Source organism: Salvelinus namaycush, chromosome 25 (genome assembly GCF_016432855.1).
Source record: "Salvelinus namaycush isolate Seneca chromosome 25, SaNama_1.0, whole genome shotgun sequence".
NCBI classification, from domain to species: domain Eukaryota; kingdom Metazoa; phylum Chordata; class Actinopteri; order Salmoniformes; family Salmonidae; genus Salvelinus; species Salvelinus namaycush.
In genome coordinates, this window is record NC_052331.1 from 19,263,415 (window position 1) to 19,283,727 (window position 20,313).

General features: G+C 41.2%; 1 protein-coding gene across 1 annotated transcript in view; it reads left to right on the forward strand.

Moving 5' to 3' along the window:
• LOC120020325 (solute carrier family 12 member 7-like) overlaps positions 1-11,384 on the forward strand; it is a 110,835-nt gene extending 99,451 nt beyond the window's left edge. The window contains exons 22-25 of the mRNA XM_038963900.1: positions 1,565-1,740; positions 2,161-2,175; positions 7,929-8,062; positions 10,597-11,384. Coding sequence (XP_038819828.1) covers positions 1,565-1,740; positions 2,161-2,175; positions 7,929-8,062; positions 10,597-10,688 — 417 coding nt within the window. The 3' untranslated portion in view covers positions 10,689-11,384. The remainder of the gene's footprint in view (positions 1-1,564; positions 1,741-2,160; positions 2,176-7,928; positions 8,063-10,596) is intronic.
• Positions 11,385-20,313: the final 8,929 nt, after the last annotated feature.

Genomic DNA, 20,313 nt, shown 5'->3' on the forward strand with positions numbered 1-20,313 from the left:
ATATATATATATATATATATATATATTAATTCAATTAGGATAAGAAACACAATATGTACATTTTGAAACTATAAAGGGTTTAAGTCAAATCATTGTTGTAAATAAAATCACCTGGGAGCATGAGCAGCAGTGTGCAGCGTTTTCCTTTTTATTTTCCATGAGTTTGCCTACAACTCCAGCACCTGCAGAAAATATCTGGATGTGTGTATGTTCTTCAGCTTTTGTACAATAGTGTATAAAACCTAATTACATTGACAAGCAAACACATGGTCACTGCTTTGAATGTTGACTGTAGGCCTATGCACAGTGTTCAAATCAAAGACGGGGACAAAGGTTGCACTTCACACACGGGATAGATTATATTTGTGTTCCTTCCTGTTACAGTAGTTCTTAACTTCCTTGTTGTTTGTGGCTCGTAATATGGACCGACTGTTGTGACATTTTGGCCTGTCCTGATTTCCTGCTGCTGTGTTGGATGTTCTGGGCTCGCATCGGGTTGGGCTTCAGATTCAGAGCATCACAGACGAGTCACGTAACTCCATCGAGAAGAAGAAGTCATCCATGGTGGAGACACTACAGGCCTCAAACACACTACAGGTCCCAAGTCTGTCCATATCCATGGACATACGGGAGGATGAGGAGGTAGCCCAGCAGCCATGTGATGTGTCTGCCTCAGAACCATCCCATAAACATCCCATAAGCATCTCCCTTCCCTCTCCACCCTCTAGCCCATCCTCATACCTGTATCTGACATGGACAGAGCCATAGCTATTAAGTATTTTTTTTAAATACCTGTGATTTGTCAATTCTTGAGGAAATCTTAAGGAATGACTAAGGTGTTCCAGTAAAAGCGTACCCCAATACTGTATGCGTTTCTGGAATCAGCGCCCTGAAGCATTTCTCTGAATGAATATGGCTGTGGCAAAAGAATGAAAGAGAACTGAATTATAGGATTTCTATGGCTGTGGTCCTCTTGTGTCCTTGTCACCCTACTCCTGCATCCACTTACCTGAGAGTTATTGGCTCAGTAACTTTGTAGCAAGTATTACACTTAGATATTTTTACAACGATCTTCTTAGAACCAAAAACTTAGAACGTTCTTGGTACGCTGGCAAAACCGCCAACCCCAAACTTTCAACTTGGATTAGAAATGTAATCCCATTTTTCCTAATCGTTTCCATCATTTCCATTTTTCAACTTCACTTCGATTTATTTGTAGTATGTTTTATTATTGTTTGCTGTAGTACACTTTATTTTGTTTCTATGTCATGCATTGTTTTTATGGAGCTTTGTTATTTTAACGTTGAAGCATTGAAATGTCCAGTAATATTTCATGCCTTTTCCATGGAGTAGACAGATGAACGAATGCAACCATGAGAATGTCATCCATAATCCATTTTGGATCTATTGCTTGGATTAACATTATCATTCTTGCCGATAATGCAAAACATAAGGATAGTCTCCATTCTACAGTTGTGCCAGCCTCCTGATCCTATCTGACAGGAGGCACCGCTTTGTTTAGCATCCTGCCTGGGTCTGTAGTGACACAAGTGTTATCCCCCAGTCTCAGCTCATCACTAAACTGGGCACTAAGTCCCACGCCAACCTCAGTGACACAGCTACCGTCACGCCCGACCACCATGTCCACATGACCTGGACCAAAGACAAGCTGATCGCCGAGAGGAACCGTAAACGCGGTGAGCCGAACGTGGGCGTGAAGGACCTCTTCAATATGAAACCGTAAGTATCTCCCCTAGAGGCCCAAGGCTCACACTGCAGTACACTGTCAGACATACCACTTTCACACTACTGAGCCGAACTGAGTCTTGCTGTTCTGTACTGGCCTGGTTATGGTAGTGTGAAAATGGTATTAGCACTGCCAACAGAAACTACTCAATCCATAGATGCACCTGTCTAGTGCACATATAGAATAATGGTTACAATAGCTACAGTACTGTTACATACTTAAAATATCTAGACATAGTATGATGTACCTTGACTTGAACTATACTCTGTTCTCAGGATGTTCAGACTAGTCTGTACTCTATCATTGATGCCCTGTTCTCCCTATTTGTGTCTAAAATGTGTGATTAACCATGGTGAGATGTGTATATTATAAACATACCTAAGTCGTTCTATGTTTTGTTTCTTCTCTTCTAGAGAGTGGGAGAGTCTGTAAGTCAAGTTTCCCTTAGTCTTAAGTATCTGTGTGTGATCCTTTTTCCCCCTCATGTCGTGACCTTATAGTTTTTCTTAGAGCAACGAGGGGTGTGTGGTGTCTTTCTTCACTTCTCTCCTCCTCTTCTAACAGCATGTATAGTACTCTCTCAGTTAATTTACGTGGAAAAGATAACATTCACTCAGCATGTGTGACCTTGCCTAACTTGCTTAGACTATTTTATATATGCTTATAATGGTAAGCATATATACAGTACCAGTCAAAAGTTTGGACACACCTACTCATTCAAAGGTTTCTTTATTTTTACTATTTTCTACATTGTAGAATAATAGTGAAGACATGAAAACTATGAAATAACACATATGGAATCATGTAGTAACCAAACAAATCTAAATATATTTTATATTTGAGATTCTTCAAAGTAGCCACCCCTTGCCTTGATGACAGCTTTGCACACTCTTGGCATTCTCTCAGCCAGATTCATGAGGAATGCTTTTCTAACTGTCTTGAAGGAGTTCCCACATATGCAGAGCGCTTGTTGGCTGCTTTTCCTTCACTCTGCGGTCCAACTCATCCCAAACCATCTCAATTGGGATGAGGTTGGGTGATTGTGGAGGCCAGGTCATCTGATGCAGCACTCCATCCCTCTCCTTCTTGGTCAAATACCCCTTACACAGCCTGGAGGTGTGTTTTGGGTCATTCTCCTATTGAAAAACAAATGATAGTCCCACTGAGCGCAAACCAGATGGGATGGCGTATTGCTGCAGAATGCTGTGGTAGCCATGCAGGTTAAGTCTGCCTTGAATTCTAAATAAATAACTGACGGACCAGCAATGCACCATCACACCTCCTCCTCCATGCTTCACGGTGGGAACCATACATGCAGAGATTATCCATTCACCTACTCAGCGTCTCACAAAGACACGGCAGTTGGAACCAAAAATCTCAAATCTTGACTCATCAGACCAAAGGACAGATTTCCACCAGTCTAATGTCCATTGCTTGTGTTTCTCTGCCCAAGCAAGTCTCTTCTTTTTATTGGTGTCCTTTAGTAGTGGTTTCTTTGCAGCAATTTGACCATGAAGCCTGATTTATGCAGTCTCCTCTAAACAGTTGATGTTGAGATGTGTCTGTTACTTGAACTCTGTGAAGCATTTATTTGGGCTGCAATCTGAGGTGCATGTAACTCTAATGAACTTATCCCCAGCAGCAGAGGTAACTCTGGGTCTTCCTTTCCTGTGGCGGTCCTTATGAGAGCCAGTTTCATAATAGTGCTTGATGGTTTTTGCGACTGCGCTTGAAGAAACTTTAAAAGTTATTGACATTTTCCAGATTGACTGACCTCCATGTCTTAATGTAATGATGGACTGTAATTTCTCTTTGCTTATTTGAGCTGTTCTTGCCATAATATGGACTTGGTCTTTCACAAAAATAGGGCTATCCTCTGTATACCCACCCCTACCTTGTCACAACACAACTGATTGGCTCAAACACATTAAGAAGGAAAGAAATTCCACAAAGGGACTTTTTACAAGGCACATCTGATAATTGAAATGCATTCCAGGTGACTACCTCATGAAGCTGGTTGAGAGAATGCCAAGAGTGTGAAAAGCTGTCATCAAGACAAAGGGGTGGCTACTTTTTTTGAATTGTTTAACACTTTTTTTGGGTACATGATTCCGTATGTGTTATTTCATAGTTTTGATGTCTTCACTATTATTATACAATGTAGAAAATAGTACAAATAAAGTAAAACCCATTGAATGAGTAGGTGTGTCAGCTTTTGACTGGTACTAAAAATACAGTTGAAGTCGGAAGTTTACATACACTTAGGTTGGAGTCATTAAAACTCGTTTTTCAACCACTCCACAAATTTCTTGTTAACTAACTATAGTTTTGGCAAGTCGGTTAGGACATCTACTTGGTGCATGACACAAGTAATTTTTCTAACAATTGTTTACAGACAGATAATAACTTATAATTCATTGTATCACAATTCCAGTGGGTCAGAAGTTTACATACACTAAGTTCACTGTGCCTTTAAACAGCTTGGAAAATTCCAGAAAATTGTGTCATGGCTTTAGAAGCTTCTGATGGGCTAATTGACATCATTTGAGTAAATTGGAGGTGTACCTGTGGATGTATTTCAAGGCCTACCTTCAAACTCAGTGCCTCCTTGCATGACATCATGGGAAAATCAAAAGAAATCACCCAAGACCTCAGAAAATAAATTGTAGAGCTCCATAAGTCTGGTTCATCCTTGGGAGCAGTTTCCAAATACCTGAAGGTACCACGTTCATCTGTACAAACAATAATACGCAAGTATAAACACCATGGGACCAGCCGTCATACCGCTCAGGAAGAAGACGCGTTCTGTCTCCTAGAGATGAATATACACTGCTCAAAAAAATAAAGGGAACACTTAAACAACACAATGTAACTCCAAGTCAATCACACTTCTGTGAAATCAAACTGTCCACTTAGGAAGCAACACTGATTGACAATAAATTTCACATGCTGTTGTGCAAATGGAATAGACAAAAGGTGGAAATTATAGGCAATTAGCAAGACACCCCCAATAAAGGAGTGGTTCTGCAGGTGGTGACCACAGACCACTTCTCAGTTCCTATGCTTCCTGGCTGATGTTTTGGTCACTTTTGAATGCTGGCGGTGCTTTCACTCTAGTGGTAGCATGAAACGGAGTCTACAACCCACACAAGTGGCTCAGGTAGTGCAGCTCATCCAGGATGGCACATCAATGCGAGCTGTGGCAAGAAGGTTTGCTGTGTCTGTCAGCGTAGTGTCCAGAGCATGGAGGCGCTACCAGGAGACAGGCCAGTACATCAGGAGACGTGGAGGAGGCCGTAGGAGGGCAACAACCCAGCAGCAGGACCGCTACCTCCGCCTTTGTGCAAGGAGGAGCACTGCCAGAGCCCTGCAAAATGACCTCGAGCAGGCCACAAATGTGCATGTGTCAGCATATGGTCTCACAAGGGGTCTGAGGATCTCATCTCGGTACCTAATGGCAGTCAGGCTACCTCTGGCGAGCACATGGAGGGCTGTGCGGCCCCACAAAGAAATGCCACCCCACACCATGACTGACCCACCGCCAAACCGGTCATGCCGGAGGATGTTGCAGGCAGCAGAACGTTCTCCACGGCGTCTCCAGACTCTGTCACGTCTGTCACATGTGCTCAGTGTGAACCTGCTTTCATCTGTGAAGAGCACAGGGCGCCAGTGGCGAATTTGCCAATCTTGGTGTTCTCTGGCAAATGCCAAACGTCCTGCACGGTGTTGGGCTGTAAGCACAACCCCCACCTGTGGACGTCGGGCCCTCATACCACCCTCATGGAGTCTGTTTCTGACCGTTTGAGCAGACACATGCACATTTGTGGCCTGCTGGAGGTCATTTTGCAGGGCTCTGGCAGTGCTCCTCCTTGCACAAAGGCGGAGGTAGCGGTCCTGCTGCTGGGTTGTTGCCCTCCTACGGCTTCCTCCACGTCTCCTGATGTACTGGCCTGTCTCCTGGTAGCGCCTCCATGCTCTGGACACTACGCTGACAGACACAGCAAACCTTCTTGCCACAGCACGCATTGATGTGCCATCCTGGATGAGCTGCACTACCTGAGCCACTTGTGTGGGTTGTAGACTCCGTTTCATGCTACCACGAGTGAAAGCACCGCCAGCATTCAAAAGTGACCAAAACATCAGCCAGGAAGCATAGGAACTGAGAAGTGGTCTGTGGTCACCACCTGCAGAACCACTCCTTTATTGGGGGTGTCTTGCTAATTGCCTATAATTTCCACCTTTTGTCTATTCCATTTGCACAACAGCATGTGAAATGTATTGTCAATTAGTGTTGCTTCCTAAGTGGACAGTTTGATTTCACAGAAGTGTGATTGACTTGGAGTTACATTGTGTTGTTTAAGTGTTCCCTTTATTTTTTTGAGCAGTGTACTTTGGTGCGAAAAGTGCAAATCAATTCCAGAACAACCGCAAAGGACCTAGTGAAGATGCTAGAGGAAACCGGTACAAAAGTATCTATATCCACAGTAAAACGAGTCCTATATCGACATAACCTGAAAGGCCGCTCAGCAAGGAAGAAGCCACTGCTCCAAAACCGCCATAAAAAATCCAGACTACGGTTTGCAACTGCACATGGGGACAATGATCGTACTTTGTCCTCTAGTCTGATGAAACAGAAATAGAACTGTTTGGACATAATGACCATTGTTATGTTTGGAGGAAAAAGGGGGAGGCTTGCAAGCCGAAGAACACCATCCCAACCGTGAAGCACCCATGTGGCAGCATCATGTTGTAGGGGTGCTTTGCTGCAGGAGGGACTGGTGCACTTCACAAAATAGATGGCAGCATGAGGTAGGAAAATGTATGTGGATATATTGAAGCAACATCTCAAGACATCAGTCAGGAAGTTGAAGCTTGGTCGCAAATGGGTCTTCCAAATGGACAATGACCCCAAGCATACTTCCAAAGTTGTGGCAAAATGGCTCAAGGACAACAAAGTCAAGGTATTGTGTGGCCATCACAAAGCCCTGACCTCAATCCTATAGAAAATGTGTGGGCAGAACTGAGAAAGCGTGTGCGAGCAAGGAGGCCTACAAACCTGACTCAGTTACACCAGCTCTGTCAGGAGGAATGGACCAAATTTCACCCAACGTATTGTGGGAAGCTTTGGAAGGCTACCCAAAACGTTTGACCCAAGTTAAACAATTTAAATACTAATTTAGTGTTAGCCATTTCACATCCGTTACACTTACAATCTAGTTAGCGGTGGTGCGCGCTAATAGCCTTTCAATCGTTAACGTCACTTGCTCTGAGACCTCGAAGTAGTGGTTCTCCTTGCTCTGCAAGGGCCGCGGCCTTTGTGGAGCGATGGGTAACGATGCTTCGTGGGTGACTGTTGTTGATGTGTGCAGAGGGTCCATGGTTCGCGCCCGGGTCGGGGCGAGGGGACGGACTAAAGTTAAACTGTTACATAAACTTCTGACCCACTGGGAATGTGATGAAATAAATAAAAGCTGAAATAAATCATTCTCTCTACTATTATTCTGACATTTCATTTTCTTAAAATAAAGTGTTGATCCTAACTGACCTAAGACAGGGAATTTGTACTAGGATTAAATGTCAGGAATTGTGAAAAACTGAGTTTAAATGTATTTGGCTATGGTTTATGTAAACTTCCGACTTCAACTGTATCTAACAAATATGCCTTGATGCTTAGGTAAGTGAGGCGTGATATTATTCTTGTCAAATCAACAATTACTTCTGCCTGCACTATTCCTTAACTAGATTTAGTTAAGCCTACTGTTACATGCAGTATCAACATGACATTACTCCTGATCCATGTTATATCAGTATAATCTATAGTATGGCTATACTGTAGCATGTCTATGGAGACATTTGTTATACATTACTTAGGGTAGCTAATTGGCTTACTGTACATTTTGTGATTACAATTTTGCGATGATACCGTCAAGTCACGTATCATGAATGCTTATGACAGGTGTGCTGTCATGTTTATAATAGAAGCCTGTAGTAGGATATAAGGCATACCATGCATCCCAAATGGCACCCTATTCCTTATATAATGCACTACATTTGACCAGGGCCTATCAGGCTCCAATCAAATGTAGTGCACTATATAGGGAAAAGGGTGCCTTTTGGGACTCAATCCAAGTAGAAGACATATAAGAGTTGTTAGTCTTGAGTTTAACCTGTTATTTTGTAGGAACCAGTCTAACGTGAGGAGGATGCACACCGCGGTCAAGTTGAATGAGGTTGTGGTCAACAAATCCCAGGGAGCTCAGCTGGTGCTGCTGAACATGCCTGGACCGCCCAAAAACAAGGGTGGTGACGAGAATTGTATCCTTTTTTTAAACCACTAATATACTCTGAACTGGATAACGGAGTGTCCACTGTCTGAGTCAGTATCATCTTACAGTAATAAATAGACTGACAGGGACTGAAGCTATAATGATGTACAGTGCTGTGAAAACGTATTTTCTCCCTTTTTATGATTTTCTCTATTTTTGCACATTTTTCACACAATGTTAACAGATCTTCAACCAAAACATAATATTAGATACAGGGAACCTGAGTGAACAAAAAACACAAACATTGGATACCTATTTATTTATTAAACAAAATTGAGCAACACTCAGTTCCCCTGTGTGAAAAAGTATTTATCCCCTTACACTCATTAACTAGTTGTGCCACCTTTAGCTGCAATGACTGCAACCAAACGCTTCCTGTAGATGTTGATCAGTCTCTCAAAAATCTGTGGAGGAATTTTGGTCCACTGTTCCATGCAGAACTGCTTTAACTCAGCGACATTTGTGGCTTCTTCTTTTTTTAACCTTTATTTAACTAGGCAAGTCAGTTAAGAACAAATTCTTATTTTCAATGATGGCCTAGGAACAGTGGGTTAACTGCCTTGTTCAGGGGCAGAAAGACAGATTTATACCTTGTCAGCTCGGGGATTCGATCTTGCAACCTTTCGGTTACTAGTCCAACGCTCTAACCACTAGGCTACCTGCCGCTTTTCAAGCATGAACTGCTCGTTTCAGGTACTGCTACAACATCTCAATTGGATTTTGGTCTGGACTTTGACTAGGCCATTCGACAATGTTATATTTGTTGCTTTTAAGTCATTCTGATGTAGAATTTGTGTGTTTTGGATCATTGTCTTGTTGCATGACCCAGCTGGGCTTCAGCTCACAGACAGATGGCCTGACATTCTCCTGTAGAATTCTCTGATACAAAGCAGAATTCTTGGTTCCTTCAATGATGGCAAGTTGTCCAGGTCCTGAGGCAGCAAAACATCCCCAAACCATCACACTACCACCACCATGCTTGAACGTTGGTATGAGGAGCTTATTGTGGAATGCAGGGTTTTCGCCAGACATAAATAAGGCATACTTTTATGACTGCTGAATACCAACTATCAATCACAGATAATTTATTTTCAGGTAGAGATACCTTGCAAAGCAACTGTTCGCTATCCCTCTCGAGCTCGCATTCTTTTCTATTCTCTCTCCCACACTAACCTAACATAACATGTGTAAAAGAAACGCACACACCGGACAAGTAGAAACGCAATGGATTATGATCATTGCAGTTAATTACCACGTTTTCTGTGCTAAACTACACTTCATGACCAAAAGTATGCTCGTCAAACTTCTCATTCCAAAATCATGGTCATCAATATGGAGTTGGTCCCCCTTTTGCTGCTATAACAGCCTCCACTTTTCTGGGAAGGCTTTCCACTAGATGTTGGAACATTGCTGTGTGTACTTGCTTCCATTCAGCCACAAGAGCATTAGTGAGGTCGGGCACTGATGTTGGGTGATTAGGACTGGCTCACTGTCGGCGTTCCAATTCATCTCAAAGGTGTTTGATGGGGTTGAGGTCAGGGTCTGTGCAGGCCAGCCAAGTTCTTCCGCACCGATCTCGACGAAACCATTTCTGTATAGACCTAGATTTGTGCACAGGGCCATTGTCATGCTGAAACAAAGTTGGAAGCACAGAATCATCTAGAATGTCAGTGTGTGCTGTAGTGTTAAGATTCCCATTTCATGAAGCTCCTGGCGAACAGTTCTTGTGCTGACATTGCTTCCAGAGGCAGTTTGGAACTTGGTAGTGAGTGTTGCAACCGAGGACAGGGGATTTTTTTATTTTATGCGCATACAGCACTCGGCGGTCCCGATCTGTGTGCTTGTGTGGCCTACCACTTCGCGGCTGAGCTGTTGTTGCTCCTACACATTTCCACTTCATAAAAACAGCACTTACAGTTGACCATGGCAGCTCTAGCATTGCAAAAATTTGACATACTGACTTGTTGGACAGGTGGCATCTTATAACAGTGACACTTCGAAAGTCACTGAGCTCTTCAGTAAGGTCATTCTACGGCCAATGTTTGTCTATGGAGATTGCATGGCTGTGCTCGATTTTATACACCTGTCAGCAAAGGGGTGTCCACATACTTTTGTATAGTGTATATAGACATTGGTCAATTAGTTAAAAAATAACCTACATTTCTAGTAATCTCTCAGCACTAGTGTTGCGTAACTTTTCAAATTAAATAAGTATACAAATGTTATTTGTTCACGCAGGTTCCCTTTATTTAATATTTGGTTTTGGTTGAAGATCTGAAAACATTCAGTGTAAAGAATATGCAAATATAGAGAATCCGAAATACATTTTCACGGAAGGCATTGTACATAGGCATGAACTGTTGATGAGGAACTGCTTGAGGCGTCTGCATCTAAATAAAATTCCATACTTTTAGGTTATTGCCCCCATTACTTTTACTTTTGACATTTCAAATCACTGTACCATTAGTACTCTTCCACGTCAGTGTCTATGCGGTTGTTTCTCCTTGACCCCATTGCCTGTAGACATGGAGTTTCTGGAGGTTCTTATGGATGGACTGGACTGTGTGCTGCTGGTACGTGGCGGAGGCAGGGAGGTGATAACAATCTATTCCTAGCGCCAACAGACACGGGCGGGTATGGTGCAGCCTCAGAGAATCCGGCGAGGTCATCCGGACAAATGGCTGGGCCTCAGCCTCCACCACAGTGCCAGGAGAGGAGTGGGTCGCCCCTATACTGTAGTATGGGAGGACAGTAGGGGGCTGCCTCCACACGCGGAGCAGACTAAGCACACACTGCTGCTGACTGGAGGACAACAGTGGGCACTCTGGATAATCTTTCCATTTCTTATTGTCTTCCGTTCAGGTTTTCCATGTCAGTCGTTAGGAATAGGAATTCTTTCAGTAGAACAAAGTGCATTAGTGCAAGTAATGATATTAGGATGGATAGAGATGTCCTCGGATGACATGGCTCAGGACTCTAATGTAGTATGGTCTAGCCTAGCTGACATAGGATGTAGCTTGTAAGTCCAGATAGTAGACGGGTGTTTAAATTCCAGGTTAGGCAGCCTACTGTGGTTGTGCTCTTGAGTGAGCCACTTGCCCTGTAGTGCACTACTTTTGACGAGAGCTCTTATGGGCCCTGGTCAAATGTAATGCACTATATCGGGAATAGGGTGCCATTTGGCAGAACTGGCCTTAGGCATAAGCGGTCGCGTAGGGCCCCACAGCCTCTTGTGAACAAAAAGGGAACTTAGTCGGGTCTCAACTTTCTGTTATACACAAGGTGAAATTAAAAAATTTGGTTGTGCTTCATTATTTCAGTCATAGACCGTCACTCGGTAAACAATGTCAGCCCAAAAAAATGTTACTTATTTTTGTCAATATATATTTTCTTTTAGGGGGTAGATCAGCTTTAATATCGCAGATAGATTGTGGCTTCCAAACTCCCATATATTTTTATATATATTATACAGTACCAGTCAAAAGTTTGGACACGCCTACTCATTCCAGGGTTTTTCTTTATACACTGCTCAAAAAAATAAAGGGAACACTTAAACAACACAATGTAACTCCAAGTCAATCACACTTCTGTGAAATCAAACTGTTTCACATGATGTTGTGCAAATGGAATAGACAAAAGGTGGAAATTATAGGCAATTAGCAAGACACCCCCAATAAAAGAGTGGTTCTGCAGGTGGTGACCACAGACCACTTCTCAGTTCCTATGCTTCCTGGCTGATGTTTTGGTCACTTTTGAATGCTGGCGGTGCTTTCACTAGTGGTAGCATGAGACGGAATCTACAACCCACACAAGTGGCTCAGGTAGTGCAGCTCATCCAGGATGGCACATCAATGCGAGCTGTGGCAAGAAGGTTTGCTGTGTCTGTCAGCGTAGTGTCCAGAGCATGGAGGCGCTACCAGGAGACAGGCCAGTACATCAGGAGACGTGGAGGAGGCCGTAGGAGGGCAACAACCCAGCAGCAGGACCGCTACCTCCGCCTTTGTGCAAGGAGGAGCACTGCCAGAGCCCTGAAAAATGACCTCCAGCAGGCCACAAATGTGCATTGCCTTCAGGTAACCATCCACAAGCTTCCCACAATAGGTTGGGTGAGTTTTGGCCCATTCCTCCTGACAGAGCTGGTGTAACTGAGTCAGGTTTGTAGGCCTCCTTGCTCGCACACGCTTTTTCAGTTCTGCCCACAAATTTTCTATAGGATTGAGGTCAGGGCTTTGTGATGGCCAATCCAATACCTTTGTTGTCCTTAAGCCATTTTGCCACAACTTTGGAAGTATGCTTGGGGTCATTGTCCATTTGGAAGACCCATTTGCGACCAAGCTTCAACTTCCTGACTGATGTCTTGAGATGTTGCTTCAATATATCCACATAATTTCCCTCCCTCATGATGCCATCTATTTTGTGAAGTGCACCAGTCCCTCCTGCAGCAAAGCACCCCCACAACATGATGCTGCCACCTGTGTGCTTCACGGTTGGGATGGTGTTCTTTGACTTGCAAGCCTCCCCCTTTTTCCTCCAAACATAACAATGGTCATTATGGCCAAACTGTTCTATTTTTGTTTCATCAGCCCAGAGGACATTTTTCCAAGAAGTACCATCTTTGTCCCCATGTGCAGTTGCAAACCGTAGTCTGGTTCTTTTATGGTGGTTTTGGAGCAGTGGCTTCTTTCTTGCTGAGCGGCCTTTCAGATTATGTCGATATAGGACTCGTTTTACTGTGGATATAGATACTTTTGTACCGGTTTCCTCCAGCATCTTCACAAGGTCCTTTGCTGTTGTTCTGGGATTGATTTGCACTTTTCGCACCAAAGTACGTTCATCTCTAGGAGACAGAACGCGTCTCCTTCCTGAGCGGTATGATGGCTGCGTGGTCCCATGGTGTTTATACTTGCGTATTATTGTTTGTACAAATGAGCGTGGTACCTTCAGGCGTTTGGAAACTGTTCCCAAGGATGAACCAGACTTATGGAGGTCTACAATTTCTTTTCTGAGGTCTTGGCTGATTTCTTTTGATTTTCCCATGATGTCATGCAAGGGGGTACTGAGTTTGAAGGTAGGCCTTGAAATACATCCACAGGTACACCTCCAATTAACTCAAATGATGTCAATTAGCATATCAGAAGCTTCTAAAGCCATGACATAATTTTCTGGAATTTTCCAAGCTGTTTAAAGGCACAGTGAACTTAGTGTATGTAAACTTCTGACCCACTGGAATTGTGATACAATGAATTATAAGTTATTATCTGTCTGTAAACAATTGTTAGAAAAATTACTTGTGTCATGCACCAAGTAGATGTCCTAACCGACTTGCCAAAACTATTGTTTGTTAACATGAAATTTCTGGGATGGTTGAAAAATGAGTTTTAATGACTCCAACCTAAGTGTATGTAAACTTCTGACTTCAACTGTATGTATGTATGTATGTAATTGTTTTTTTTTATTATTCAGCTAACCTCAATCCCTCACATCTATCTCTGAAGACCATCCAGTTTGATTTCTATTTGCCATATATTTTTAACTGTGCTGTTTCACAAAAGTTATGAACCTATGTACATTTTGCGGACACAGTATATTTTACATGAGTTATCTTGTTATTTTTAGACCCACCCTTCAGCTCCACTCAACCCTTTCCATATATCTCTGAACACCATCCAGTTTCTATTTGCCATATATTTTTCAGCTGTGATGTTTCACAAAAGTTCTGAAATGTTCTATTATTATAGTTTCTACAAATTGTAAATTAAAGATAGACATTTTTGCTAAGAGTATTATTGATCGATTGGCTATGACTTTTCAAATTAGCTAGCAGTGCTATTTGTAGTTAGCTCCAGGTAAATGTTGCAATTCAAGAGCCATCCCTGAACCTGCGACCAAAAACAAGATACATATTGACAGCACCAAAACAAATGATCTAATGATTCTCTTTGCAGCAAAATGTGCAGACCTGGGACGGTTGTATCCCCCCCATATATATAACGTTCTATTGGTTGCAAGATTTTTGTGTAATAATTTTAATTGAAAAAATGTTGAATCCGGAATTGTTTTGTGTATCAGTTCATAAACCATGTGCCATGAAATTGGTACATCAAAAATATCTTCCCGACTACTTTGCAGTCTGTATGGCACAGCTGTCAATTTTTGGGATCTTAAATGAAACTGGTATACTTTTTTATTTATTACAATTTTCTTTAACCAATTTTGATCTTTAATGAAGTTCCTTACTTTCTCCCCTTTCCACATGCCTCTTCCATTTTTGCGGTAATGCTGCAATTAGTTGGTTGTACAGCAGACATTTCCATATATTTTTGTTAGCTGCATGTGACTCCACCAGTCCTATTTATGATATCATTTTTTGTTTTTTTATCAATCAGTATATTTGAGTTTAACCATAATATTTGTTGTCATATTTGTTCTGTCTTTTCTGGTGGATTAAACTGAAATTGCAACCAACTTTCTATGGCTCGTTTTAAAAAATATCGATTTTTTTTCTCTTTGGAGATGATTCTATTTTCAAATAACCGAAAGTTAATCTGAATAAAGGGGAAAAGGCTATTGAACATGGGGTGAGACATTCTTACGAATCTGCTTGAGAACCAGTTTTAAGTATAACTTTTGTATGACTGAAGCCTTTAGTGAGGTCTAATGCTTTAATATTTAATAATTTCTGCCCTCCAAATTCATATGCATTATATAAATAGGCCCGTTTAATTTTTTATCAGGCTTCCCATTCCAAATCAAATTTAATATTTTTTGCTCATATAATTTAAAAAACAAGTCGCAAGTGTAGGAAAGGCCAAACTGGGATATGACTAAAGAGTTAATCAGGGTGATTTTTGCACAAAGACAGGTATTTTCCTTTCCATGGTAGCAAGATCTTATCTATTTTTGCTAACTTTCTATTAAAATTTATTGTAGTGAGAATTTCTTTATTTTGGGGATATGAGTATTGAGTATGTCCACTTCACCGTCAGACCATTTTATGGGTAAACTACACGGTAATGTATACGGTAAAAGTTGTATTTTCTCTACGCCCCATGGCAAGATGTGTAGAATTGTATGAAATTAACTTTAAAACTTACATTTCTCTCCGCCTTCAAGAATAGGTCCACTAAAATGTTTTGTCTGGGAGGTGGGGGGGGGGGGCATCCAAATATCGCTTAGGGCCCCCAAAAGGCTAGGGCCAGCCCTGCCATTTGGGACAGTCTATCATTTAGGTGTTCTACAGAGAATGAATGATACGTACAGGGTGTACAGTATATCCCAGTAACATAGTGTCCATGTCACATTTATCAGCACAGAATGATTTTTAAGTTGGCTAGTGCACTATAGGCCAACTGCTCAGTATGTCATTATTGTTTATTTTTTCAAGTCAGTAAATCAGGTGATGTCTACTTCTGCTCTTAACATATCACAGTGTAATAGGAAACAGTTGAATACCTTATTTAATTGTCTGTGATGCTGTGTATTGTGTTAGAGTCCAACTGTACTTGTACATTTCAATAGAAATGCAGCCATTGTGTGTATTGAGATCCTTAAAGTTTCTGGTATTGATTTATTTAATGTTGTACTCTATCTACACTCTGTTGATAGATTTTGGATGTGAATTCATGTACTGTATTTCCCGGGGTATACTGTAAACTATTCTTTTGTCCCTGATGAGTATTGCAGGTAAACACAGGACTATGGGGTCGACATTGTTGCAACTACATGGTCGTACTCTCCCCTAGTGGTTATGCTGTATCTATATGCGTTATGCTTGTTTGAATCCAATGTTGTGAGGTTACAGTGTGTTTGAGGGAGCCTGAATGTGTCTGCGATCTGCACCATATGCAATTTAGCAAGACATACTGTATGTCTTTTACAATATGAGTTAGCTGAATATGGAAGAACTATAAGAATATGACATGGTGTCTAAATCCATCATTTTAAGATAGATGGTAGATGAATGCAAAGATTGTTTGGCACTATAAAAAAAATGATAATATACATTTGTTTGTGACGGTATTGCATGTTGCTGGCCTATTATATACTGTAATCCACCTCATGGAAATATAGTGGGAGATGCAAACATGTCAGCCGATTCTGCTCGCATGTGTACTAATATGAGCCCTATAGATTCAGATGGTCTATAACGTGCCAAAGATGATATGAATGAATGAATATCAGAATGACCGAGTTCATGAATTTCTATGTAAAGTTATCAGTAGCATATTTAATTTGATAGTATAGCTGGAGTACATATCTCTTAGACTCATTTTAGTTCTCTACATCAACAATCGTTAGCATAGTATTTACCGTTTCCTTTCATGTTCTTAAAGTTAAAGTAGACTCACCCCCCCCCCCCCCCCCCCCCCCCCGACCCTTTTTGTTTAAATGTGTTGAGAAAATGGACTGTTCAAAAAGATTTGACTGATGGGAATTTTTTATTTTAAATTTATGAAAATCCTGAAAGTAAATAAAATGTCTTTACCATTTCATATGTGTGACTCCAGACTAGAGGTTTCATTGAATTTGTAACAGCCTTTATGTGTATAACATGTGTATAATGTATGTAACGTCTGGGGTTATATACTGTAGTTGTACCAAGTTCATATTTTTATTCCTGGTTTGTTTAGCATGGGGCATTGCTTACAATAGAAAAATCGCAAAATATTTGACTGGCAGATCTTGATGTCAATCAGGATAATGTGAAGACCTCCCAATGTGAATAGCTTATACCTGGATACTGCATAGCCTACAGTGAATCCTGATAAATGCAAGGGCTTAGGATTCATGTAACAGTGTGCACTATACTGGATCATTCAGTTATCAGGAGAAATTTAATAGGATGTCATTGAATTGGGACTGGAAAACAGTATTGCACTCAAAGTTTGTACTTTTATCCAACATCCCCTGTATCATACCATCATAACATCATGACATTAATTTGACAAGACTTTCCAACACTCACTTCAATTTGCATACCGCCCCAATAGGTCCACAGACGATGCAGTTGCCATCACACTGCACACTGCCCTGTCCCATCTGGACAAGAGGAATACCTATGTAAGAATGCTTTCATTGACTACAGCTCAGCATTCAACACCATAGTACCCTCCAAGCTCATCATTAAGCTTGTGCCCCTGGCTCTCAACCCAGCCCTGTGCAATTGGGCCCTGGACTTCCTGACATGCTGCCCCCAGGTGGTGAAGGTAGGTAACAACATCTCCACTGATCCTCAACACTGGGGCCTGACAAGGGTGTGTGCTCAGCCCCCTCCTGTACTCCCTGTTCACCCCGCTGCCACCCAGAAGGCAAGGTCAGTACAGGAGCATCAAAGCTGGGACAGAGAGACTGAAAAACATCTATCTCAAGGCCATCAGACTGTTAAACAGCCATCACTAACAGAGAGGCTGCTGCCTACATACAGACTTGAAATCATTGGCCACGTTAATAAATGGATCACTAGTCACTAATAATGCCACTTTAATAATGTTTACATATCTTGCATTACTCATCTCATATGTTTATATCTATTGCATCTTACCTATGCCGCTCGGTCATCGCTCATCCATATATTTATATGTACACTACCGTTCAAAGGTTTGGGGTCATTTAGAAAGAAAAAAATGTGTCCGTTAAAATAACATCAAATTGATCAGAAATACAGTGTAGACATTGCTAATATTGTAAATGACTATTGTAGCTAGAAACGGCTGATTTTTAATTGAATATCTACATAGGCGTACAGAGGCCCATTTATCAGCAACCATCACTCGTGTCTTCCAATGGCACGTTGTGTTAGCCTTTTAAAATGATAAATTTGAATTAGCTAATTGATCTTCTGTGAAGGGAGTAGTACACAGCGTTGTACAGGATCTTCAGTTTCTTGGCAATTTCTCGCATGGAATGGCCTTCATTTCTCAGAACAAGAATAGACTGAAGAGTTTCAAAAGAAAGTTCTTTGTTGCTGGCCATTTTGAGCGTGTAATCGAACCCACAAATGCTGATGCTCCAGATACTCAACTAGTCTGAAGAAGGCCAGTTCTATTGCTTCTTTAATCAGAACAACCATTGCCAGCTGTGCTAACATAATTGCAAAGGGGTTTTCTAATGATCAATTAGCCTTTAAAATGATAAACTTGGATTAGCTAACACAACGTGTCATTGGAACACAGGAGTGATGGTTGCTGATAATGGGCCTCCTTACGCCTATGTAGATATCCCATAGAAGAATCAGCCGTTTCCAGCTACAATATTAATTTACAACATTAACAATGTCTACACTGTATTTCTGATCAATTTGATGTTATTTTAAATGGACAAAAAATGTGCTTTTCTTTCAAAAACAAGGAAACTTCTAGGTGACCCCAAACTTTTGAACGGTAGTGTATATATTTTTATTCCATCCCTTTGTGTATATTAGGTAGTTGTTGTTGAATTGTTAGATTACTTGTTAGATATGACTGCACTGTTGGAACTAGAAGCACAAGCATTTAGCTACACTCACAATAACATCTGCTTACCATGTGTACAGTGTATGTGACCAATAAAATGTGATTTGAACATGTAGCTGTTGAAGCACATCCTATTACATTTCCCATGATGATGTCCTTTTTCTGCTTGGGTGCTTTCCACTGGCAAGGCTTGTTATCATGTGGCTGGGAATCAATGCCTAACAACCTCTGAAACTGTCCCAACAGCCCAGCACAAACAGCTACTGTGTTAAACCAACTATTATTATGTAAGTCCTTCCAGACTAAATGGTCACAGACAAAATGCTAACAAATGTTCTAGAAGGAAGTGTATTGCATCTAACGACATGCATTTCTGTCCAAAGGCACATGAGCATTTAAATCAAGTAAGACATGTTTGATGTTTTTTGTGTTTTCCCAATTAGGACAGTACAGCCACCAATTACTTGTCAGAGAAGCCTTCGCTAAGACTCTCCTCCCTCACAGACCATTCTCGAATATGGGTGTACTGTGAAGCGTGAACAAACCAGACAAATTAGGATTTGGCAGGAACTTCCAGAAAGACTAAGTTCTCCATGGTGTTTTGATTACCTTTATGGGTTGATTATTATTATCACAAGATTTTATGCAATTATTTTACACTTGACCCACTTATAAATGGCATGATGGGGGTGTTATAATACCATTTCAGCCCTCTGCTAACATTATGCCACATTACTATGGGACCTAAATAGCCTTGCACTATGTTTTGTGCTATTTTGTTTTTAGTCTGACTGGGGAAAAGAATCCTCTTTTTGCTCACTGGCTGCTTTTAGCGTCCTTAGAGAAATTATGCTGTGAGAACTAAACTGAACAGACTGATTTAACATTTAGGATACAGAATGGGTTTGATCATAGTCACATTAAAGAGATTTTCCACTGGGCACAGATCGGTTACATCAATGTTGTTCAATGTAATTTGTCAACGCAAATTAGATTTGAAAAAAAGTTAAACGTAAACTGTTGTTTTGAGGGTGAAATTTCAACTACAGGATTATGTCATCATGGTAACAAAATTTCAACAGACAAACAGAACAAAAAAAAGTATGTTGAATTTGTACCTTTAAAACAACCTCCGAGTTTCAACAGTACAGTTGAAGTCGGAAGTTTACATACACTTAGGTTGGAGTCATTAAAACAAATTTTTCAACCACTCCACAAATTTCTTGTTAAGTCGGTTAGGACATCTACTTTGTGCATGACACAAGTAACTTTTCCAACAATTGTTTACAGACAGATTATTTAATTTATAATTCATTGTATCACAATTCCAGTGGGTGAGAAGATTTACATACACTAAGTTGACTGCCTTTAAACAGCTTGCAAAATTCCAGAAAAGGCTGTCATGGCTTTAGAAGCTTCTGATAGGCTAATTGACATCATTTGAGTCAATTGGAGGTGTACCTGTGGATGTATTTCAAGGCCGACATTCAAACTCACTGCCTCTTTGCTTGTCCTCATGGGAAAATCAAAAGAAATCAGCCAAGACCTCAGAAAAGAAATTGTAAACCTCCACAAGGCTGGTTCATCTTTGGGAGCAATTTCCAAACACCAGAAGGTACCACGTTCATCTGTACAAACAATAGTACAGAAGTATAAACACCATGGGACCACGCAGCCGTCATACCGGTCAGGAAGGAGACACGTTCTGTCTCCTAGAGATGAACGTACTTTAGTGAGAAAAGTGCAAATCAATCCCAGAACAACATCAAAGGACCATGAAGATGCTGGA